The sequence below is a fragment of the Hevea brasiliensis genome, chromosome 16 (assembly GCF_030052815.1).
Source record: "Hevea brasiliensis isolate MT/VB/25A 57/8 chromosome 16, ASM3005281v1, whole genome shotgun sequence".
Classification (NCBI taxonomy): Eukaryota; Viridiplantae; Streptophyta; class Magnoliopsida; order Malpighiales; family Euphorbiaceae; genus Hevea; species Hevea brasiliensis.
In genome coordinates this window covers 66,684,252-66,709,179 of record NC_079508.1, presented here as the reverse complement: position 1 = coordinate 66,709,179, position 24,928 = coordinate 66,684,252, and the positions used below count along the sequence as shown (strand labels likewise).

The window sequence follows — 24,928 nt, the reverse complement described above, 5'->3', positions numbered from 1 at the left end:
TGGTTGGAAAATTAGAATCTTTCCAAAACCACATGCAAGTAATGAAGCCATCAGGAAAACCAGAAATTCAAGTCAGAAAGGAACAAGTAAATAACTCTTTTTTCCAAAAATCATAGAGCACCAATGGGGGGCTATATAATGCTAGGACACAAGGAGAGCCCACCAATCATGAACAATGAGGCATGCACTGGGAATTTGCAAGGGCCCTTGATTATGCTATAACTGTGATTCGACCAACCCAAAAGGAAGAAAATTCAGTTATTCAAAAAGCTTAGTGGAGTATCAACGGTTTAACTATTAAAAGACTGTTTGAGACTTTCTTAGCAATGGTTTTTAGCATTCATCATGCGGACCATAAGCAAGATTTAGTTGCATCAAGTACTATTACCTGAAGCAGGAGTAGCCATATTATTAATATGTACCTAATAATATGTGGACCATAAGTAATATTACCTGAAGCAGGAGTAACAACGAAGATTGTAGATTACAATAGTATTGGATCCACATCCTACATATGTGATTCACATGCAACAGAAAGTAATCATGCACCAGCAGGGACAAAAAGACAGAATCAGATAAAAATGTGCTTATTAAAGAATTTTTGAAATTTATCTGGGAAAGGGAAGATATTAACTTTGCTTTACAACGATCAATAGTATGAAAACAACATTCGCAATTACATTTAATTGAATAAAGCAAAGAAAATAGGACAGAACCACACCTAAGCAGTAATTGGTTATGTGGGCTTTATCTTCTCTAGCAACTTCTCAGCTTCAATAAACCCAAGTGGTCCTAAAGACAGGTATTTTATACGTTTCCATCTGTTGAAGCTCTTTATGAATTAAAATCTTCTCAATTTTAATGTATTAAAATCAAAAGAATTGTTTAAGTATATGATACTTGTCAAGGACCAGATAGCTCTTACCTGGGTTTGAAGGGTAATGCCAGACAATGGAGGTGCAAATGGTTAACACTGTTCAATGGAGGCCTATGAAAACCAAATCTGTCAAATGAGCAGGAGAAATTTTCCAATTAAACTTTCTTTTAGAAACAATTTGCTTGCAAAAGGACTGAAGAAACAAGTAAAAGTTGCAGACAGCTCATAGCACAACTGGTCTATTTGTGTCTGAATTGTGCAGCATATTATTCTTGATTCTTACTCTACCTCCTCACCCAGCCCCCACAAAATGGGGAAAAAAAAAGTTTACTCACTCAGGCTCATGCAATTTATTTCTTGCATACATGTGTATAAAAGGTTCAACAGGAAATCTAAATCCTCTATATAGCATTGGGTCATAAAAAACACAAGTCTGCTGAAAATGTATAAATCATGAGCTCGATCCATCAATGATACATGTAGTCCAAATTACAGAACATATGTCTGTCCAAAGCACCTGCTTCACCAGAAAGTTCTGAATTCAAACTATTCCTGCTTGATTACAATCAACTATAGGCTTAGTTGAAAAAACCATTAAAGAGATGGAAAAATCAATAATTCATGACGCAAGCATTAGAAAAAACAACAATATTTATCCTAGAGCTGCATGAATTTTTAAAAAGATCCCTCAAATCTAAATATCTATCTCAAGGTTGTGCAAGTTCTTTCCTTCCTATTTCAGCTCCAAATTATGTGGCACATAGAGGTCACCACGGGCTGGTTCAGAACCAGACTGGTACAACCCAGAGCCAAAGTTGGTAAAACCCAAATTGACTGAAACAGGGCTTGAAGTGAACTGGACTGGGCTGGCTGGTCCAGTCTGGTCTGGTTAAGGACCAAAACCGAATTTTTCCTGTTTCAAAAAAAGGAAAAAAAAAAATTTAAAATCCAATCTTTGGATTTTATCAAAACCAAACTGAACCAGAACTTGGCCAGCCCTAGTTGCATACACTTCAATTTTTGGATGGCCTTGTAGAAAGAGCTCATCTCAATTAGAAGTAATATGAAATTTTGTTAAGATGCTCTTATGCACAAGAAAAGATACCTGTACTGTTTCGATTGAGGAGCATCTCGGTGTAATAGCATTTGCCCCACATTTAACATGTGGTTTACTATGGAAAAAAATAGCAGGAAGAAACATTAGCCAAAACAACAGAGTAATCCTCTCACTAGTTCAAACTTCAAAACAGATGAAATGATGTGTTTAAGATTTCTTTACCCAAAGTGTAATCTTCTTCTCTCCTCCGGAGATTCCTGACAGTTGAAATGTGCTCCACAGGAATCACCAAGTAATGCCTAGAATATGGTTGACCAATGCAAACTACAGTCTTAGGAAATGGTTAAAAATTATAAAAAATATGATAGGTGATAAGACAAATTAGCAACGTAAACCCATGTTTCTCTGACTTCAGTATAGGTGTGGGATGAATATCCATGTCTAAATTGTGCATGTTCAATTCGTTTGTAATTTCCCCTGCATTTGGAGTATCACATCCAAGTACCTATTTCTATTTTAGAGTGTCCAATGCAATACAGGTGTACGGGGTTGCAGTGAAGAGATGAACCAACATAACTATTCACAATTCTTGAATATCCCTGACATAACTTTGACAGACTATTGGCCACAAGTGACATTTAAGATTGCATTACTATCTGTTTGTCATATCGTCAACGTCATTTCTGCCAAACACCTACGCACAAGAGTATCCCAGTGCTTTTACGAATATCAACCAATGAGTTACCTATGAAAACATCTGAAAATTGAATTAATTTTATCATGCATTATCGAAATTTCAAGCATAGATTCTCAGTTCAGTTAGATTGTGAATTGTTAGTCCAGTAACTTTCGATAGCTTATCAAATCCCGATTTAACTTAGACATGACTAGATCCTATCTAACAAACGGTTAAATAAAAATTATAAGAACGTAGTAATTACTAATTAGACAAACCTGAAAGCAGCAGGTTTGATATCTTGAAATGCGAGAACCTTGTCATCCTGCAGGATCCAAATAATTTAGTTAGGGAGCCAATGTAATGCGTTGGTTGCTGAGACAAGAAAGGAAACAATCGAATCAGCTGAGCTCAACTCAGCTTTTGCAATGAATTTTCTAAGCAACCAAACAGAGGTGAGAGAGAGAGAGAGACGAACAGAGTGAAGGAGAGTGGTGGATGTGGAGTTGTGGACAATCTGACAGAAGATACAGGATGAAACCGCCCCGGCCATCTGCCCTAATTGAAAGATCAAGCTCCCAAATCACTCGTTGGCTTATTGAATCGATTGTTTCTTTGAATATAATTATTAATTTTCATTTACCATCTATCTGGAAATTATAGAAAAGAAGTTTTTAGTCGTTTATGCTTCACAAGGAAGCTATTCCCTTGATAGGAAACAGATTCTGTCTGATCAAAACGGCAAGGAAACGTTCCTTGTTGTGCCAAAAACGGCAGGTAAAATTGCGTGACTCGTCCGCTATCTCAAGGGATTTTAAATTTTCTTTTCATTTACACTTTGTTTATTTTTAGAAAAGTAAATAAAAAAGAAATATATATATATATATATTATTTTTTATTTACACAATAATTAAAAATAACATTAACAATAAAAATTAAAATTTTAAATTTTTCTTTAAATCTTTCAATTTTATTAATTTAAAAAAAAATAAAAAGTACAAAAATTATAAATATTAAAATTACAAATATATTTTCAACACTGTATAAATAATAAAAATTACATAATAAAAAATATAATAATAAAAATAAGTTTATAATTTGTCTATTTAATATAAAATAATTAAATAATATAATAAAAGTAATTTTTTTATTTTTATTACATAATGAAGAAGAAACTAAACAAAGTTTAAGCAAAATAAAATTTAGTTAAAATTATCATATTTTTAGTAGTGATTTATTTTTATTGATAATTTGTGTGTGTTTTGTCTTTATCAAAAGGAAAAATATATCTATAGAAAGACATAATCTGATATGCCGTCACTCACAGTTTGCAGGATGCGTGCCCATCTAGCAGCCACTTCTCACTCTAATCACTTCTCAATCTCCAAATCCTTAATAAACTTGCTCTACTCTGGAAGGTCCTTTCGGCAGTGATTTCTCACCCCCAATTCACCCGCGTCAGCTCTATACCAGTCCGACCCATGAACTCCGAGTCAACTCAGCAAGTCTTCCGGCTCAAGGTTAACCCCTTACGTAATATTTAGTTCAATTTTACCACAAATTTTAAAATTTATTTAAAATAAATTCTAATTATTTAATACTTAAAATTTAGAATTCAATTAACTTTCATATAATTCGTATTTAATATAATTTCAAAATTAAAATTAATTTATTTTTATTTTTTAAATTACTCTAAAGAAAAAAAATTAAAAAATTATAAGTTTCTACGAAATTCAAAAAAAAAATCTTATGCAATAAATTTATAACAATTAATAAAATTATAAATTAACTAAAAATATAATAATAAATACAAACTAAATTCACATCTTATATAACAAAATAAATAGTATTATTACAAAGAACATAATAAATTTAAACATTTAAAAATAAAAAATAAAATAAAATATCTTATATATTTATCCTAACATATTATAATAAATAAATAAAATATTAAATTTATAGTTTACATCTTCTTTCTTTAACCAATGGAGTTTAATTGAGAAGAATTTTTTAAAAAGGATATTTTAGTTAAAAAATGATGTTAAATAAATTTTGTAAAATTCATGTCAAATTTTATTAAATTTAATAGAATTTGATTTTAACATAACTAATTTCTAAAATTAAATTTTTATAATTAAATTCTATTTTTTTTTAAATTAAACATACAAAACATAAAATTTAATTAAATTTCTATATTTTGTAAATCAACCAAACAAACTCTTACCGGTAAATCAGGGTGGGTGATAATCGGAGAAGACGAAAAAGAGTTCAGAAATTCCCGTAAGAATCTCACGGCTACGACGTCATATTTGTACTAGATTGTTAATATGTTTGTTTTTCTCCCTCTGCTCTGGAAAATACTTGTACCTAATTCCCATGTTTGAAATAAAAAGGCAACTCTTTTCAATTTGGCAACAATCGAGAAATAGCTCATAGTGATACTATAGATATCTTTAAAAAATAAAATAAAATAAAATTCCATACCCTTACCAACAAAATGAACGCAGGTGGGTCAACATAAAATCATGGGAAAAAAAGAGATTGGCGCTACAGTAAATCGAAAATAAGAAAAATAAATTTTATTAGGAATCGTTACACCAGAAAAAATAATGTCGCATTAATGCCCTTATTTGACATGTAATTCCAAACAAATGAGTTCAGAAGGGAAGAGGTAGTCATCTACGTAGTGGTTACCTCAAGAGGCATGCCAAAAAGTTGCAAAGAGGTAACCAGGGTCTTGAACTAAAGACAAGATTCAGACTCTATGGGATTCCTGAGGTATTGACAACTCTGCGTAATCGTCCACTGTCACCTGTTTCAAATTAGCCAATTAAAGAAGAAAGCTATTAATCAAAGGCTTTATATGCATAAATGAAAAGAAAAAAGAGAGTTCTAGCACCTCGAATATTTGGCCACCACAAGTGTACTCTACATATAATTGCTTAGGTTCTCCAGGACATGGATCACAGAAGCCCATAATGCCCGACTTCTTTACACCCTCATGAAGCTGCAACAACATGTTGAAAACCAAAACTCGAATAAATATTTTCATTAGGTCATTATTCAAAGTAGCATGTGGACTCAATTTCAACTATGCTCATTGAACTTATCAGTTATTTCACAATGGACTGATAACTTCAATTTGTATCAATAAAATCGCTCAATTTCAATTTTATTTCATCAAGGTCACTATGTTAAATTTTCATAGAATTTGATTGCCAATTACATCAATTAAAAGAAGTCATATGCGCGCGTACACACACACACAAACAAAAAAAAGACATTTTGCCACTTTGACATGAAGTCATGAAGAAGGCGCCATCAACATTAGGCCTTTCTATAAATATAGTACTAAACTAAGTAGAAATAAGAAAAAAGATCCGTATAACTGATTTGAACAAGATCAGAATTGACTGAATCCATAATTGAGAGCCACAGGAAGAAGAAGAAATGAATTGAAAGAAACATACCTTCAATTGTCCAGAATCATTAACAAGGAAATTTAGAGATACTGTAACATCAATGACTTCAGAAGCTGATTCATCATTTACTTCACTTAATCCTTCCCCTTTCCTCAAAGCTTTGCGACTTCCATACACTGCTCTAGTAATAACCAGTCCATTTGTTCCTACTTGCCTATTTCTTTTCCGGTTGGCCACATTTTGTAATAACTGTTGAGCTTTTTCTGCTGCTGCCCTTGCCTCTCGAACCTACACAAGGATACAGATGCATTTTGAAAGTATTGACCAAGGCTACATATTTTATATAAGGAAACTCCCCAATTTCATGACACTGCCAAAAATATTTGAACTTAAAATGCTCAGTTTTGCTGAAATGAATGTTAAGATTGGAAATCCTGCCCTGCTATTGCCCATATTGATTAGAACTTCCCTGACAAAATTAAATAATACTCACATGCAAGACGTGATCACCATTAAAATAAAGAACCAATTTTAAAATTACATTAGACAATCCAATGTGTGTGTGACACAGAGAGAGAGAGAGCAGAAGACAAATTATAGAAAGTAAGATTACATTTGACGTTCTAAACTAATCAATGAAATAGCTGGTGCCCGCATATTGTATGAGTTATCAGGCCTTGCAACACAGCAAGTATAAACCAAATCTTCTTTGGGCATATGGGTAATCAATACCTGGGCTGAAGTTTTTTCTTTATTCTCTAAAGCCTTCTTCTTTTCCCTTTGAAGGTAATAAGGTTTGACAACAAATTTCTGCATATATACAAAAGGGATATACAATTAACAATGATGCAGACAAAAATTCTAATCTACTATTTCACCAAACATTTCCAAAAATCAAAGTTGGGTTTGTTGGTCAGATGACAACCAAGGCCTCCAGCAGAAATTAACAAAAGCAAAAATATTGATTTATAAACATGAATCCCATTATAATGAGACATAAAAACCAATGATCACCAATATGGAAAAGCTGTGTTAGATGAACACTAAAATGCCAAAGATGGCTTGACATGATAAATAAAAACTTTAGCCACCTGAACACAAATTCTGTCCATCTAGCTTCTCATTCATGTGGTACAAAATTTTCATAATATGTGAAAAGTTACAATCCAAGTACTTTGAAAATGACATCTTCCTATCACAGTAAGTGCCTAATATCTACAAAAGCCATGGTTCATTATACAACATAGGGTGACATGCCATGAATTATAACAAGTGCAGATTTGAGAATTTGAGTACAAATTCAATTTACGACAAAAACACCAAGGAAAACAGACAAGAAAAAAGATTTTTTAATTCAAGAAATGAATTTGAGCTATATAATGTCTCCACTGGGACACTTCAATGGTTTAAACTTGAGATACTGAATTAGGGATCCTAGATTTAAAGCAAAGATTGAACGAGGGGTAGAAGGGTTCACAGGATATGGATGTTGCACAAAGCAAAGCCTACTGTGCTCCTGATTAACTGGGAAAGAAAGAAAGACGAAAGAAAAAAGAGGAACCCAGGGCTCAACCACATAAACTTTTAAGACTTTATTACACAAGGAGAACAGAAATATGAGCATATCTAATTCAGTTGACACCCTTCCAATAACTCCACCTTCTTTGAAATGGAATTGAAGTTAAAAGACCAATTGAACAACTAAGTTGTTTAGCATACAAGTGAACAATAAAATTGCAGCATCGGTAATAACCTTGACTAAAAAGTAAAGTGATGTAGGAATTAGGAATGCTCCAGTTGCAAAAGTCAAATTCAAATGCCTGGAAAGCAATACCTGCACTTAACAATTCATCAGCAACAGAAAAAACTGGAAAGGCATAAACAAAGGAGATAGATGCATGAATAAAGCGATACTAGGAGAATTAGTCATATCTTATCTTCTTCCAAAAAAGAAAAATAGCCAGGGTTAAAAATTTTCAGAAGAAGGAGGAGAAAAAATGAATTTATTCAATTGGAGTGAAAATTATTCATAAGCCAAATTTCACCATGTCCACTGTTGGAATCAAGTTTTCTACATCATTTCTTTTTTTTTTTTTTTATTTGAAAACATACAAAATCTATAGTATTGTGAGAACAGCAGGGTAAGAATTGCAGAGAAACTTGCACTTTGATAAATCCTTATCACTTCAAATGCCTAAGTGGAATAGAATATAACGAGTGTGCATATGTATAATATACGTATGTCTACTCCATGAGCCACATCAAAACATTTGACTTAAATTCTAAAACACAAATCTCCAGCAAGTTCACAAATCCAAATTCAGAAAACCTTCATATTTTTTTTCTCAAAAACATCTCCATAGCATTAAAAAAATAGTTATCACAATCAACACAAAGACCTACCTCAAATGTTGGACTATCAAAAAACTGTCAAAATCAATGATTGCTTAACAGTGATTTTATTGCCAATTTTCCATTTACTAATTATTTTTCTGGCCACAGAAATTTTAGAAATTCTGGTTAAGAGCCTTCCACTACAGGAAGGACCAAAGCCATCCATCAAATTGAAGTAATTGGCTAACTAAAGCAACCCACATGCTTAATTTGTCATATCTAAGTAGATGACTTTTAAACATTTCCATTTCAAAGTTTCTGTTGCATTTCTTTGTTTTGATCAACAAAATAAGCCTCCAGCTGTAGAAGTTTAACCAAGCAAGAATTCCTACTGCAGACCAAGTACACACCATGAATAAAAATCTTGCGCAAAATATCACATGCCAAGTTGAAGCAAGTGAAAGGACAAGATTTGCTCACAGGAATAATCAACTTTTGCCCACCCCGATGCAATTCAAATTTCCAAAAGATACCCTGTGACAAAAATAAAGAGTAAGATTTTCAGATATGCAGAAAAAGCAGCAACAACCTGGAAGTCAAATAACAAAAAAAAAATCTAACTACTTGACTTTCTTGGATTATGCGTAAGCTGGTTGTTCATTTGTTGGACGCTAGAACAAAGCAAGGAATGCTTTAGCTACTTCACAGATTCTATGGACATCTTTATTTCTTCTTCCTCTTTTTATCTGTAAGAGCTTCAGCAATAGGCCAACTGGGCCGTTCTATTCATTCCTTAAGAATGATAATTGCAAAAGGTTGATCTAGAATCAGTGTTGTCAGTTTCCAGCAATGTTACAGATTTATTTTGGGCCCTCATATATTTCAAGCATTGATTTTCGTCAATAAACATTCTGTTAAACTAACGCTATTTCGCCAGAAGTTGCCTCTAACCTATTTGGCGTCCATGATTTCATCAAAGCAGTGCTATTTCGATGCCTTTACTCAGAAACATTTCTGTAAAATACTCCTTAGCATTCACACTCTGGTATTCCTAATTTTTTTCTCTAAGTAGAATAGTGTCACGTACAGAAGAAGGAAGTATAAGAATAAGTGAATTGATTAATTAGTTGTGATGGTAGTTGAAGTTGTTGTAGCTTTCTGTTAGAGGTTGTTGGAGAAATTGTAGCAAGTGGTTAGGCAGTTGTTTTTGGAGGGAAAGTGGCAATAAATAGGGCTGTGAGATATTGTAAAGATTCATTCGGATTCTCAATGAAATATTATCTTCTTCCTTACAATTCGCGACACTCTCTCTCTCTCTCTTTTTCTTCTAATTTTCTGTTCTTTTAAATTTCAACTCTGAAATAAATATTGTTAGGGTTTCTACCTAACAAATAGAAGAAAGCATTTATAAAGAAACGACAACACATAATACCAGGCACATATACTTGGAGTGGATAATATTTTACATGTTCAAACAACAACTTTAACAGTTCATGCAAGTTTCCCAAAAAACCCCAAATTTTAAACCAGAATAGCATTTGCTTTATTTTGTTTTATTAAGAGAAGAAATAGTTAACAAGAAAGAACCAAGATCACAACTTCAAGGATAATGTATCCCCTAAACTAAGCAACAAAAAAGAAGATATGATTAATAACACAATGCCCTCTATAAAACTAAATAGTACTTAAAGACACCTCTCTAAAAGCCTCAAAAGCAGAAGCTTAAAAAGAAGCCAAGAAAACTAACTTGTCACTTAACAAATTAAACAGAATAGCTAAATAGCATATAAGCATGATGTGCAATTTCATTCCTGATACCTGAATTCCAATTGTATACAGTGCTCTGACAGTGCTGAAGTCAGATATTTTTCTTCCACCGCCAAGTTCAACCTCCAGAGCAGTGCTGCAACAACAAAATCTAAAATTATAAGAGACAACTCTGGCATTCTTGATTAGCAAAAATATTGTGGATAACAATAATTTTCCTATGCACTTTCTCCATGAAAAATGCTAGCCACTGTTGCCCACGCCCCAATCCCCAAAAAATAAACAAAGAAACTTCTCTTGGTGCAAAAATAATCATTTGCTTCCTAGATATCGTGTTTCAGCACCAAGTGAACAATTGTTTAAACCCATTTGAACCCTTTTTTCATTTTTTTACTTACTATGTATGCAAGACCATCCATTTAAAGCACCAAGGCAATTTGAAGCCAAATGCTGAAAGCAAAGCATTCTCTTAGTTTCTTATGTTAATATTGGATGATTGATGACACAAACAATGGAATTTTTGACTTCCCATTCCATCGAAATACATTGATCAACTAGGTTTATCAACTTACTGCTATGCATAAGAGTAACTTTTTAATAACAATAACATTATGTATAATGGTTTATAACATTATAAGTGTATATTCAATTCATAATCCATCATGACAGATATGATATATCACAAAGTATATTTATAGAACCAAAAAAAAAAAGAGAGAGAGAGAGAGAATGTGGCAATCTAATAATTTTAAAAAAGATAATATGCCAATAATATTAGTTATAACCACAGAGTAATTATCCATATAATATTTTTATCATATACCTCCCAAATCTGCCTGCAATACGACCATGAGACACTGATGAAAAGCGATGAGTGTAATGAGCTGATGCTCCAAAAGAACTTGTACCAATCTGCGGTAATTAAACACATGTAAAGAGAAGTGATAAGGAGAACAGTAGAGAATCATCTTCCAAATAAAGCTTCTAAAAGTTTGCAAAATAAGAGAATAAATGGAAATATGCATTTAACAACGAAAAGGAAGACCAAAGAAAAATTGAATAGCCAATCAATTGACAATAACAAGTGCAAGAAAGGAAGGAGCTTAAAAACTAATAACATCATATTTCACTTGGCTAGCAGCCAGAGGTACAATCAAGACAGAAAAATGAAAATTTGTGGATTTGGTAGTGTCTATCAAACAAACAAAATTTACCTACTTAAAAACTCAGTTAATGCATACAAGATACAACTTCAAAACTTCTAGGCAAAAACCCACTTGGAGTGGTCCTGATGTTATCTAATTTTTCCTTCCTCAAAATCTTCCTAAGATTCAGTAGGCATGCTTAGAACTAAATTTCTTGCAGCTCAAATAGAAAAAATAGATGCACCTTCAACTCTCCAGCAGCAGACATCTTTTCATCCTTCTTTTGCCATCCAACTGCTATAGATGATTCTGGACCTAACAAAAGCTGTATCTGGTAAAAAGAAGGTGACAAACAAACAACAATCGAAGGGGTGTTAGATGTTACAAAAAAGTAAATTTAAACAAAAATGTTCACAATCTCAAATATTTATTAGGCATCTTGGAGTTTAGCAGAATTTAATCCAGAGAGCATTCAATGCTACATTTGACAATAAATGTGCCACTCTGCAATAAATAGAATTACTTGCATGAAAAGTTGGGATCAAGCGACCAATTTTCCTCATCAGAAGTATAAATGATGAATCATGAACATGCTAATATTATAAAACAGAAACCAAAAAAGGAAAATATATACAATGAACCCACTTAAACAAAAAAAGCAGCATACATTTCCATTTGCTGTTTCAGATAGTTGCCGGGTCCATGTATTGGAAAGATTGATTGACCCATCTCGCAAAGACTTTGCAATGGTAATTGTTGCTGTTGAGTGTAAAGACAAATGACTGGAAAACAGAGGACAAACTAATAAAATGACAGTGAATGTGCTTCATGGTAATACAGACTTTGGAAATCAAATGTCATACCGTGTAGTTTGTACTCCAATGAGTGCTCGTAAACCAGCTGAGGCCATAAATTCTACGGATGAAACTGAAGAAAGCTGATGCCTAAGCACAGCACTAGCAGCTGAACCACCAGAATTTTCTTGAACTTCCAAATTTCCACCAATAGCAATAGTATTTCGTTTTGATAATTGGGAATGAACTTCACTAGACATAGCCATTCTGAAATAGAAATAACAAGGATGAGTTTCATTAAAAAAAAAGTGCAAATCAGAATAAAATGCATGCAATAAAATACTTTGGGAAATTAAATATTAAGAGTCTAAAATCATGCTGATTGATAGGTTATCTACTTTTTTTCATAGTGATAACTCATATAGACAATTTAACCTTAATATGCATAGGTTTATTGATAACAGAATAAAATGAAAAGAAAAACACCACCTGCATGTGTGTGTGTGTGTGTGTGTGTGAAGCATGTCTGACTCTGAGAGAGAAGGGGAGGAGGGGAGAGAGAGAGTCCTTTTTTTTAATTTTTATATTGCATGCTCATAAGTCAGAAGTGGTCAAGTTCTATGCACATGTTGAAAGTGTGTGGAAAATTACAAAGAGATATCAATCAACAATGCATCAACCATTCCGGAAGTTCTGATCATATGAAATTTAAACTTAAAAGAGGGGTAAGAGGTATAGTACCCTCTCATTATGCCATCACCATCCAGAAACTGTGGCAAGGATAAGTTGGCCAATATTGTACCAGATGGTTGGAAATGTGCTGCCATCTTTTCTTGTTCTTTCTTCCGTCGTAACTTTTCAAGTTCTTCCTTCAACTCCTCTGGTTTGTTAAGTCTTGGACCGAGTTCCAAACCTGAAGTTAATCCTTCCATACCATATATGTCATATATTTGCCTTTTGTACTCATCTGATAATACTTCGTATGCTTCACATATCCTTTGAAAGTTATGTGTAGCTATTTCCTTCATCTGAATACAAGTGCTCAAAAAAGGGGTAAGAAAACAAAGAGGCAAGCTTAGGACCATAAATAGGAATCAAAGGAAACCAGAAATGCATTTTAGGAATCAAAATGGGACATCAAAGAGCTACATGGACAGATCTGGAAGGCACATAAATTCTACCACTTAATTGCAATGCCCAATTACAGTTGCAATTTCAGGGGGAAAAAATGTGACTGCTTAAACAAAGTCAAAACCATCTATGGCACATGTATGTGAATAACTGTAATTGGTCAACTAATTAGTTCAAGTCAGTCTCTCCAATGTTAGTATAGAAGAATGTCTACAATTACTAAACCATAAGAAGAGATGACGAATGAGAAGGTCCCAACTGCTTAGATTGATGGAGGGATGGAACGGAAAAAGTTTTTCTTTGCACCCATCTACCTGAGCTGTTTTAGTAATTGTTATACAATTATCTCTCTTGCACAAATGATATACTATTTTCAAATTTTGAAAATTAATTGAAGCTGGGTTTAACCATATTAATATTTTGGTATAGTAATTAAACAGACATATAATGGCTTTTTAATGAAATTTTGATGAAACACGAGCAATTGCACCATAACGTGCAGATTTCATTTGCAATTAAAAGTACAATGTTAGCAGGAATTGAGATAGATCACAGATTTCATTTCTAGTGAAACATAATGGTTACATATGCACTCCCTTTTATGGTGAAGGAAAAAAAAATAATTGAAATAAAAAGCAGTTTTCTAAAGTCTACATAGGACTAATTGTCCAATTTTCTACAAACAGCATTTCTTGATTTAACCAGAAATATTGCAAATGTTTATAGCAATCTCCTAAAGACTACATAGGACTAAGCCTAACCAATCTCAATATGAACATATGTATCCAAAAATTACTTCATCAAAAGGCAGAATTATAATGTTGAATGCATGAACCTGATTGTTTATGATCACACAAGCGCCATGTGAATTCATAGGTGAGTACTGAGTGACGTATCAATAAGCTTATGTCAAATGGGCTAGTCAAAGCAATTAGTATAGAAATGAGAAACATTTTGATGAGTGTTTCCAAAATTACTCTTCTCAGCTTAAAGCAAAAGAAATATAATTCAACAAGTTAAGCCAAAATTAAACCTGCAATGCCTTGACTGCCACAAGTTAATGAATTGAATTTTAAAATAAATAAATAAAAATCAAACCTACAATTAATCAAACTTAACTTCATGTATGTTTATAAATTAGGGGCATACATGGAGGTCTTGGTATTTGTCAGGGTGGTAGACTTGAGCCCAATGGCGATAAGCCTTTCTGATTTCTTCATTGGTGGCCTCGGGCGACACTTGCAGCACCGCGTAAAGCTCTCTCTTTTGTGGTCCTGCCTCTTCTTCCTTCATCTCTCGAGACCAATTCTAAATAATAAAGATTGGTTGCTACTTTGCTGCTATTGATTCAGTGAGCCGAGTTCGTTTTCTGAAATTGGGCAGCTAAAGAACAAGCTATGAAACGAGAGTGAAAAACAAGGGGTTTAGGGGTTTTTGGTTGGGCTTCAGATTTCCAGCGCCGTTCCATGAGGGCAAAGCTAAAATCACGTTTTGGTGTCTGGATTCTTCAATGCTGAAATGCCACGCCGTCTGTTGTCCGGAGGCAAAAAAGTTGGGCTGTTTTCCCCCTAATTTTAAGCTGGGAAGAAGAGGGCCTGGGCCCCAACCCAGAATGAAGATCATTTTCCAGCAAGCCTTGTTTTAAAAAATATATTTATAAATTTCAAAATTGAATATTAATAAATAAAAATTATAAAATTGTTTCTAATTGTGCTATAAATAAAGGCAGAAGTGTTTAATTGTGTATTATAGAATAAATATTTGTTTATTTTCAATTAAAAAATAACAAATATTTGTTAACCCATTGAGCTTGAATGAATGGTGAGAATAGGACCTTCATTCTTTAATCCCCACTTCCTCTCATATCAATTAGTCAATAATAAAGATGCACAACCAAGTGTCAATGTCTTTGGCTCCTTTATTATCATGTCTATGTATTAAAAAATACTACTACCTTCTTAGAAAAATGGATAGACTAAGATATATGTTGTGATCTTTTAATCTATTAAGAATCCACTATGCATTAAAAAAATTTCATATGTTATTGAATATTAATTATAAATAAGTAATTACTATCTAAAAAAACTAATTTTTAAAATAAATTCAATTTTTATATTCCAGACACTTTCATCGTTCAAATTCAATGCAGTGGTGGATATATGGTTAAACGGTGGTGGCGATGAAAGCGATGGTTAAATGGCGGTGATGGTCTCAAGATAAAGTAGCGGTGTTGTGGTAGTGGTAGTAGTATATAATTATATTCTATTACATTAAATATTTTATTTTATTAAATAACGTAATTAAATATATAATATAATTATAATTATATTACAACTTCAATTACATTCTATTAAATATAGCGTAAATATTATATTCTACATATATTATATCCACAATAGATTTAAAATTAAAAAATCATATTTAATCATAATTATATAAAAAAATAAGTATATAATTATGAAATAATTTAATTAATTTAACGAATAATGTAATAAACTGATTTGTTGCAATAAAGCGGATGGTGTGGCTGAGGGGGACTGTACGCAGTGTAGCGTGTACGGTATCCTACGCGTGGCCAAAACCTCAGATAAATATCCTGAGAGTCGAAATTTCTTTGAAACTTCGCAGTATGCCCATCATATCATCCTCTCTAGGTTGTGCTTCTCATTTCAAAGGTTTTCCACTTTATCACCTGCCAATTGGTTTAGATTTTTTACTTGACTAAAACTTTGCCCCTATTCATCCTGTGAGATTACTAATATACCCTTTTTACATAAATTATATTTATTATTTAGCAATTCAAATTGTTTACTTTATTCTATTTTTTGTCCTTTCAAAAAATAGAAAAAAAAAAATCATGTTCGACCCACCAACTTAAGCTTTCGAATTTTTTTTATTAAGTTTTTATCTTTTTAATTATATATATTATTAATTTTTATTTTTAATTATTTATTATTAAATACGAAATTTAAGATTGAGTATTCGATTCAAATCGAACCAAATCAAATCAAATTACGAAAAATAAATTATATATTTTAAAAATTAAATTAAATTAAAATAAATAAAAAATAAAATCAAAACAAAAAATTATATTTTAATTCGATTCAACTCAAACAGATTAATTTTATTTTATTAATTTTTTAATTTAAATTTAATTTTTAAATTATTTAATTTAATTTTAATCTTAAATTAAATTTAATAGCTATTAATCAATAAAAATAAATAATATATATATAATTATATATAATTCATAAATTTATTATAAAAATAAATTAATTTAAAAATTAATAAAATTAATTAATTTAATTTGATTTAATTAATTTTTTTAAATTAAATTAAATTAATTAAAATTTTTATAATATAAAATTAAATAAAATTATTTTAAAAAATAAATTAAATTATAAAATTAAAATAATTTAATTTAATTTATTCAATTTATTCTGAATAACACTTTCTCCCGACAAAACTTATCCTTTAAAAAAAAATTAATCTGTCCAGACAATAAATATATTTCAAACAATTAAATGCGGGATTACATCTGTCCCACCGGTATTGGATGCATATAAGAAAGTAAAATGAAAGTCGAAAGCGTTGAAGCAAAGCAAAAGCAAAACGAAAACGGCCTAGAATTTCCAAATGACAGCATCTTTATTTTATTTTATTTTAGCCGTGGAAACTGAACTCGTATGTAACTCACAGAAACCGATGAAGAAAAACTGAGAACTTCGTGTCAGTACTATCATGTCCGTTCCTTCACCTTCAAAAACTCCATAAGAAGCTTATTTTCAGCTTACTTCTCGTCAGTTATAAGTAACCATGGGCTTACCCTTGACGGCACTAGCCAAGTTCCACCTCCTATCACTCTCATCCTCTCACACTGTTGTCTCCCCATTGCTTACAAGCCTGCTTTGCCCTTTCGTAGTAAAACTCGCCTGCAGTCTCGGGCTGGTTCGCCGAGCTCATTCTGATGTGATCTACGCATCCAGACTTTTCCTCTTTCAATTGGGTCGAATCACCTTTGACAATAGAAACCAAGAACAGTCTCTTGGCAATAGATGGGGGAGAGCTCTGCGGTTGGTTTGCCAAAGGGTAACTAGGTCAAGAAGGTCTCCTGCAGCTACCCAATCCGATGAAGATAGCCTCCATGCCCTCTCCATGTTTTTCCTTTAAAGCCAAACGTGTTTTATGTCATTAAAGTGAATTGTACGTATACTGCAAATCACAAAGATCGAACTCAAGATTTATTTTATTATAATTTTTGGCCTTTAATTTATTTATTTTCCTGGTTTTTTAGATGATTGTTGTTTGGATTTCCAGAAAAGCGTCCATATGGCTCTGTCTGTCTGGGAAAAAAAATCAGAAGAAGTGACTGTTCAAGCTTTATGTATATCTCTGAAATTGTCTCTCTACATGGAAAAGCGAGAAGTGTGATTTTTTTTTTCTTTTCTTTCTTTTCTTTAGATGAGAAAGGGCAAATTATTAGGTGTACAACTTTAAACAGTGAGTTTCATATTTTTATTTTTAATTAATTTTATATAAATATGTGGTATATATTTTTTAGTGCACTACTGAAGAAGCCGACATCACCCGCAAATTAAAGGATGCAGTCGTCCATACATATGTATCTGTGCCTTTTCACTATCATGCTCATTTATTTTCTGTTTCGCGTGTTAACGTTGCATCAATTTCTGGTTCAAAAACACTAACTGCTATAATTAATCGTCGGCATATCATTTTGGTTACCATTACTGCTCCTAACAACCGCAAATTATAATGTCTTAAGATGCATTATAGATTTGCTTGTTAAGTTCATGCTATTAATTGAATATATATGCAACATATATGATAGATGCTATCCATTTATTTAATTTATGTTTTGAGTTTATAATAAATTAAATAATAATATAAATTTTATATGATGAATAATATTTTAACAATATAGAGATTTTAAATCTGGACGCTCAAATTGTTATAAGGATGTTATGGTCATTGAATTATGCGCATACTAGCTTTTATATTTATTTATTTAGCTTGTTGATTTATAACTTGTCTATGTGAAGAATTAAATTTAGTTGATAATTTATTTTATTTTTCATTTTACCGACTGATGGGTTAAAATTAACTTCAAGACTGAATATTTAATAAAATATTTTACTTTACAAATCTCTAGATTTCAACTTAAATTATCTATCTTTTATAAGAAACGGGCAAATCTCTACCTGGCTACAGCCAAAAATAAAAAAATAAAAAAAAATAAAACTCTACCTGGTTCTACTTTCTTCAGGGGACGAGACATATATATATATATAAGTTCCATTTCTTATAAAAGATAGATATATATAAGTTCCATATACGAGGCTAGGAATCCAACTTCAGTATAGATAAATCTCAGAGTTTTAGGAACCCATCGAGCCTTTTAAATTTGAAACAAAATTTCCGGCGTTTTCTATTGTTTTCTAGTGAGTTGCGAATACATAGACGTGGTGGTCCATGGCACACATAGAGAACGACGTACCTCCAGTCGATCCTTGCAGATTTGCTTGCTGTTAATTAGTGCTTGGAATGAATAAATAAATATTTGAACTTATAAGAACTTCATGTTCTCTCACTTTTATACTGAGACTGAGAAATTTATATTCTTAATTACTTGGATTGATTTATTTCTCTTTGAGAAATTGTTCAGTGATTTACTTACGATTAAGAGAAAATGGATTCGAACTTGTGGATCTCTAGTAGTTGAGAATTTCCATTTACCCTTTTGACCTTATTTCCCAAAATTTCAATTTTCTAAGTGGGAAAGGTGCCTATTAAGCTTTCCTTGTAATGAAGAAATGCTCGAAAATGCTTTGATAGCAGTTGAGTGAAAAAGGAACGAGCTCATGCTACCATGCAGATTAAGATTCGTTACTGCATTTTCTAATAATATTTTCTTTAAAAATCGAACTTGTGTCCTCCTTTAAAAGTGTAGTAAACTTTATCATCACACCTGACACTTGTTGATTTCTCTCATTGTAGCCATGTTTCAAATATTACTCAATTTAGTCATTAAAACTTGTCAGTTAGAATTATATATCAACAAAATGGCTTAATTTTGATTTTGATATCATAAAATCGCTATTATTAACTTTTTACAGGTTATAGAATTAAATTGAAAAAATAGTCGTAATACTCGTGTTAAAATAAAATTAAATCTGGGTTTCCACTTGGACAAATTAAAATTCAATTGCTATGGGTGAAAAGGCTACATCGATCTGCAACCGCGAGCATCAATTTGTGGACTTTGATGGATGAGCCTATGAATCATGCCACCCACAAAGCCCACCCAGGTCTATTGGAGAGGAAGCCCAATTAGCATCGAGACCAGAAGTTTATACCAAGGATTGGAATCGACTATTCACCGAATTACTGTTTTTTTTTTAGTATATTAATTTAAAATAAATTTAATATATTTTAATTATTAAAATATTTTTTAAATAATATTAAAAAAATTTTATTTAACCTTTATATTTTAATAAAATTAACTATTTAATTTTTATATTATAAAAAATTATTATTTAATATATGTATCTTATTTTCATTAAATTATTTAATTTATTTGTTAAAATTTTTATTATTTATGTTATTTAAATTATTATTAAATTTTTTATTTAAAAAATTTATTATTTAATTTTATATTTTAAAAATTATTATTATTTATTCTTTATATTTTATTAAAATTAATTAATTAATTTATATATTTTAAAAAATATATTATTGATAAAAATATAAATTTTACTATATAGAGATTAAATATAAATTTATTTTTTTAAATGTTCAATTTCTTTGATATAATTTTTATATTTTTTCTATGAATAAATGATTTTTCTTTAATATTTAAAAATTTAAAAAAATTGATTAACTTTTTTACTATAGTTTTTTATCTATAGTTTTTTTTTCAATAGATAAAATAAAAAGATAATGAAGAGGAGAAAAGTGTATGTAAAGTAGAAAAAATATACAAAGAGATAAATAAATGAAAATAAAAGAGAAATAAATGAGTTAAAATTATGATAGTTTAAGTATAAAAAATAATTATATAATTAAATAATCAATAGAATAAAATTATAAAATTTAATTAATATGTTTTTTTAAAATATAGAGATTAATTAACTAGTGTTATTAAAATAAATAGATTAAATAATAATTTAATTAGTATTATTAATATAATAATTTTTGAAAAATTTAAATAATTTAATTAAAGTAAAATATAAAAAATAAATAATATATCTTTTAAAATATAAAAATTAAATAATTACTGGAATGTAGGCCTACTCATACTTATCCAGTTTTGCATTGGGACCAGATTGAAAATGGGACAAAAATCTTGAACAAAGAAAACTGAAAAATATTGAACACTTAAAATGTTGAATTTTTCATGGGAACAACGCAGGAAGACTTCATGAAAAGGAGACTTCATGAAAAGGAGACTTCATGTTCATCAACCACGGTTTTATTTTCATTATTTTTACATTAAAACTAACGAGTAGAAAAAAAATACGAAAAGATATTTTTAAATCAGGTAAAGTTGCAGAACTTTTTTGAATAATTTTAATATGCAAAATTATTATGGTCACCGATATTGTCCAAGTAGGATAGCTATAGCAGATTAATTGAGTGATTATCTTAAAATAGGGAATGTTACATGTTTAATCCCTTGTATATATTTTTTTTCTTTAAAATTTTGTTAATAATAATAAGTAATGCACTAATGCCCTACCCTTTGACCTATTCTTCAGTCTCAACCGATACCATACTTGGCAAGCATAATAAGTTGTTGATTAAAATCGTGGGTTGAATTAAAGGATCCACACCCATATCCATCATCCACCTACCTTCTTAAAACTTCATAGACAGAGGAGCTTAGAACATTTCAGAAATTTCGCCTGCAAGTGGCTCCAATTTTTCTCAACTGGTCCACCAGGCACGACCAACTCAGAATTAGCTGTATGGCCAATTTATCTCCCTCTCTCTCTCTCTCTTATATTAATTTTCTTTTAACACGAAATTTAAATACAAGAAAAACTTGTATAAATATGATATATTATAAATTAACTAAATTTAAGTAATAATTTCCTTTCAATTACAGTCTCTTTAAAAAAATTTTATTTAAATTAAGTGTTTGCATGGCGATTTCATATGCCTATCTAATACAAATCATTATAAGATAAGAAATATGTATAATCCACTATAATTTTGGATACGATATATATATTATCTAATAAAAAGTAGGGGTTAACGTGAGAAGCATTCTTCTCTGATTAATAAAAGAAGGAAGATACACGCTTATATCTTGACAAAGAGAAGAAGAGGCACTAAAAGAATAGTCAATTAAAATGTCTTAAGGCCAAGTTCTTATGAATTTGAAGCAACTAGTGAAGGTTTCCCTGCCGCGCGTAGTATTTGAAGGAAGCTTCCCTTATAGTTTTTGTACGTACAACTAATTTAGAGGTGTTGCCTAAAGTTATTAAAGTTGCATACCTTTTAGCTAGCTTTGTTAAATACAGTTTTTTATTACTTAGTATTAATAAATTTATATATGGTGCACGAATATTAATTTAAGAAACCACCTTAATGCAATATAAAAAAAAATTCTTATAATGCTATTTAACTATATATTTTACATAAATATCTCACCTTTACGTGTTCATAAATTGATTGACTTAATAAATGCTGCTGATGCAAGATAGGTAATAATTTAATAAAATTAAACTGTTAATATATAAATAGTGGCAATAATATATGGTTCTATTTGTCCCCAAGTAACACCATTAATCTATAGGTTATTGCATACACAACTTATCAGCTAGCCTGCAAGTTTTCCAGACGTCAAAAATAAAACAAAACTGTCTAATTGTTTGGAATTGGACATATGGTTTCTGCCCAGTTGAGTAGCATTTAAAATTCTTGTTTACTTAATTGTAACGATCATGTTCTTCATTCTTTAATATTAATCAGGCACCACCCTTCCCTCACAAAAACCATATTTAATTCTCATCAACTGACGAAGGCCAAAATTAAAGAAATCCTCCACTTATATTATTCTTAATTGATCGTGATCAACCGGTGGAATATTGAATAATATGCAATGCTCTATTCGGGGGCCGATTCCACCTCTTGCATTTCTTTATTCATTTATTACACATGACTCTAGCCGAACCCTGGCCGTTTCCTGGACAAGCTCATTCTCAACCTCGCATAATCATTTGTCACTTTTGCTCAATATTAGCAGAATATCATAAACTTGACCTTCACTATGCCAACAAAAGAGATAATCTTGTCCTTGTTATTTTAATACAGAACTAATATGGGCTGGTTATAATAAATTAAAGTGTACTTAATTAAGAGTTTAATTAAGTGCATACAAACTATATCCTTAAAAGTGTATGGCATCATACCTTTACTACTTAGTGTAAAATAAATCGTAATAGATCATAAAAATCATAAACATAATGTGAATCATAAACGTAAGATTCAACTATCATCCTAATAATGGATCTTGAACTTATAAATTCTCACAGATCTATAAAGCGTACCTGATGCGGAGTTTTACTTGAGTCATGGTAGTAATTGAGAGAGACCCTTTGATTCAACAAACTGATTTCTCCCTCTTGACCCTTCTTGATTCACACGCAAAAATTTAAAGATAAAAGACTTCTTGAGATGACCCTATTATCTCTGAAGATGACCCTATTATCTCTGACTTTATGAAAGAGAATGTGCGTGACCTTATGGGTAAAGAGAGGACCAGCTCATATATGTATATCCAAGACTTAATCTGATCCGTCCATCAAGTATCCTTATACAATTAGAATTATGATTTACTTTAATTAGAGTAATCCTTGTACAATTAGGATTTGTATTAATTAAAATAAATATCAATTAATATTGGGCCACATTAAAGGAATTGATTTTGGTCCATATGTAATATTAAATACTGGACAAAATCTTACATTCTCCCACTTGGCACAATAATTAAGTGATATAAACTTTAATAACATAAACATTAGGCGCGCATAAAATAAACAAATCCTTTTCATAATGTACTTCATAATTACCTTCCTATAACAAATTACTAAGTATGGTTTATGACGGTTGTATATTATTTAATCACATACTTCCTTCCATATACCACAATACCAACAACTTACAATAGTAGGTACATAATGGATATATGTTTATCACATCATGGTCCACAATAATGTCTCAAAAGACTTTTCTTATTATTATTCACTCAAAATATTATGTGTACACAATAATGAGAAATAGAAAATACTTTAATGTATATCAGAAACACATCTATGAGCTCAGAGTGTCAAAACCAATACATTATACATTAATACAATCAATACCCATTATAAGAAAATATTCTTTAAATGTCTTAGGTTGTGAGCCCTTAATTAACAGATCTGCTATCATGAGATTAATACTATTATGCTCAATAGACACTCTTTATTTCTGAACTTTCTTCTTATCAATAAAATACTTTAATTCCATATGCTTGGTACATTTGGCAAAGTTGTCGTTTATGGAGAAAATACTATTAGGGAATTATCAGAATGAATTCTCAGCGGCTTGCTAATGGTGTCGACTACCTCAAGTCCTGAGATAAATTGCGCCTTTATATGCATGAATTATAACTTAAAAACATGCCATAAATTTTGCTTTCATAATGGATGAAATAATGATAGACTATTTTTCGGTATTTTTCTATAATACTGTTCTTTCAGCTAATAAGAACAAGTAGCCGAAATAAACTTTTATTGTCAACACATCCAGCTAAATCTAAATCTGAATATCCAATTATTTCTAAATGATTAGATGTCCTGTAAATGAGCATGAAATCTTTAATTAATTGCAGGTACCATAAAACTTTCTTTGCAGCTTTCTAATTATCAATTCCAGGATAAAGAATTGTACAGGTTTAAGCATACATCAAAATGTCCACAATTAAAGCATAAGGAATTAATTCCATTTCTTTATGTTCCACATCATTCTTTGGACATTGATTGAGATTGAATTTGTCCTCTTTTTGTATGGGAACAATTCCTGCTAAACATTTATGCATATTAAATCTATCTAAAATTCTATCAATATAGGATTTATGAGACAATCCCAACAGTCTTTATGATCTATTACAGAATATTTCTATTCTAAACACAAATGATGCCTCTCCCATATTTTTCATTTTAAAATTCATTAAGGGAAAATCTTTAGTCTCACGTAATATGTCCAAATCATTTGCAGCAAACAAAATATCATCAACATACAAAATTAAAAAAATAAACATACTCCTACTGATTTTAAGATATATATATATATCGATTAATGACTTTTTCTTTAAATCAAAAGACTTTATGGTATCATTGAACTTAATATACCACTGGTGGAAAGCTTACTTAAGTATGTATATTGGTTTCTTAAGTTTACACAACACATGGCATTTTCCTTCAACTGAGAAACCTTTAGGTTGGTCCATATAAACTTCCTTTTCAAGTTCTTCATTTAGAAAGACTATTTTCACATATATTTGGTGCAATTTTCACATATATTTGGTGCAATACTAAGTCATAATGAGCCACCAATGCCATAATAATTCTTAATGAGTCTTTCTTTGAGACTGGTGAAAATGTTTCTTTATAGTCAATACCATCCTTTTGAGTATAACCCTTGGCAACAAGTCTTGCTT

At 30.9% G+C, this 24,928-nt stretch overlaps 2 protein-coding genes and 1 long non-coding RNA gene across 4 annotated transcripts; 1 reads left to right on the top strand and 2 right to left on the bottom strand.

Moving 5' to 3' along the window:
- Positions 1 to 568: 568 nt before the first annotated feature.
- On the bottom strand, positions 569 to 3,339 carry LOC110668771 (bifunctional adenosine 5'-phosphosulfate phosphorylase/adenylylsulfatase HINT4). 2 transcript variants are annotated; one of them, XM_021830146.2, is made up of 6 exons: positions 3,089 to 3,339; positions 2,889 to 2,935; positions 2,157 to 2,233; positions 1,983 to 2,049; positions 926 to 988; positions 569 to 821 (listed from the first exon to the last, which is right to left on the bottom strand). In XM_021830146.2, the coding sequence occupies exons 1-6, from the start codon at positions 3,161 to 3,163 to the stop codon at positions 737 to 739; spliced, it is 414 nt and encodes a 137-aa protein (XP_021685838.2). In that variant the 5' UTR covers positions 3,164 to 3,339; the 3' UTR covers positions 569 to 736. The 2 variants fall into 2 exon arrangements, with proteins under 2 accessions (XP_021685838.2, XP_021685837.2); XM_021830145.2 differs by having other exon boundaries at positions 926 to 1,003; positions 3,089 to 3,338.
- A 1,824-nt stretch (positions 3,340 to 5,163) lies between these two features.
- LOC110668760 (chaperone protein dnaJ 13) lies at positions 5,164 to 14,751 on the bottom strand. Its single transcript, XM_021830128.2, has 13 exons — positions 14,353 to 14,751; positions 12,814 to 13,100; positions 12,142 to 12,339; positions 11,946 to 12,060; positions 11,523 to 11,609; positions 10,957 to 11,045; positions 10,185 to 10,269; positions 8,847 to 8,900; positions 7,786 to 7,866; positions 6,765 to 6,842; positions 6,081 to 6,320; positions 5,510 to 5,617; positions 5,164 to 5,422 (listed from the first exon to the last, which is right to left on the bottom strand). The coding sequence occupies exons 1-13, from the start codon at positions 14,494 to 14,496 to the stop codon at positions 5,366 to 5,368; spliced, it is 1,623 nt and encodes a 540-aa protein (XP_021685820.2). The 5' UTR covers positions 14,497 to 14,751; the 3' UTR covers positions 5,164 to 5,365.
- A 2,002-nt stretch (positions 14,752 to 16,753) lies between these two features.
- LOC110668686 (uncharacterized) lies at positions 16,754 to 17,945 on the top strand. The gene is made up of 2 exons (XR_002497572.2): positions 16,754 to 17,406; positions 17,498 to 17,945. It is a non-coding gene; the product is annotated as an uncharacterized LOC110668686 (long non-coding RNA).
- Positions 17,946 to 24,928: the final 6,983 nt, after the last annotated feature.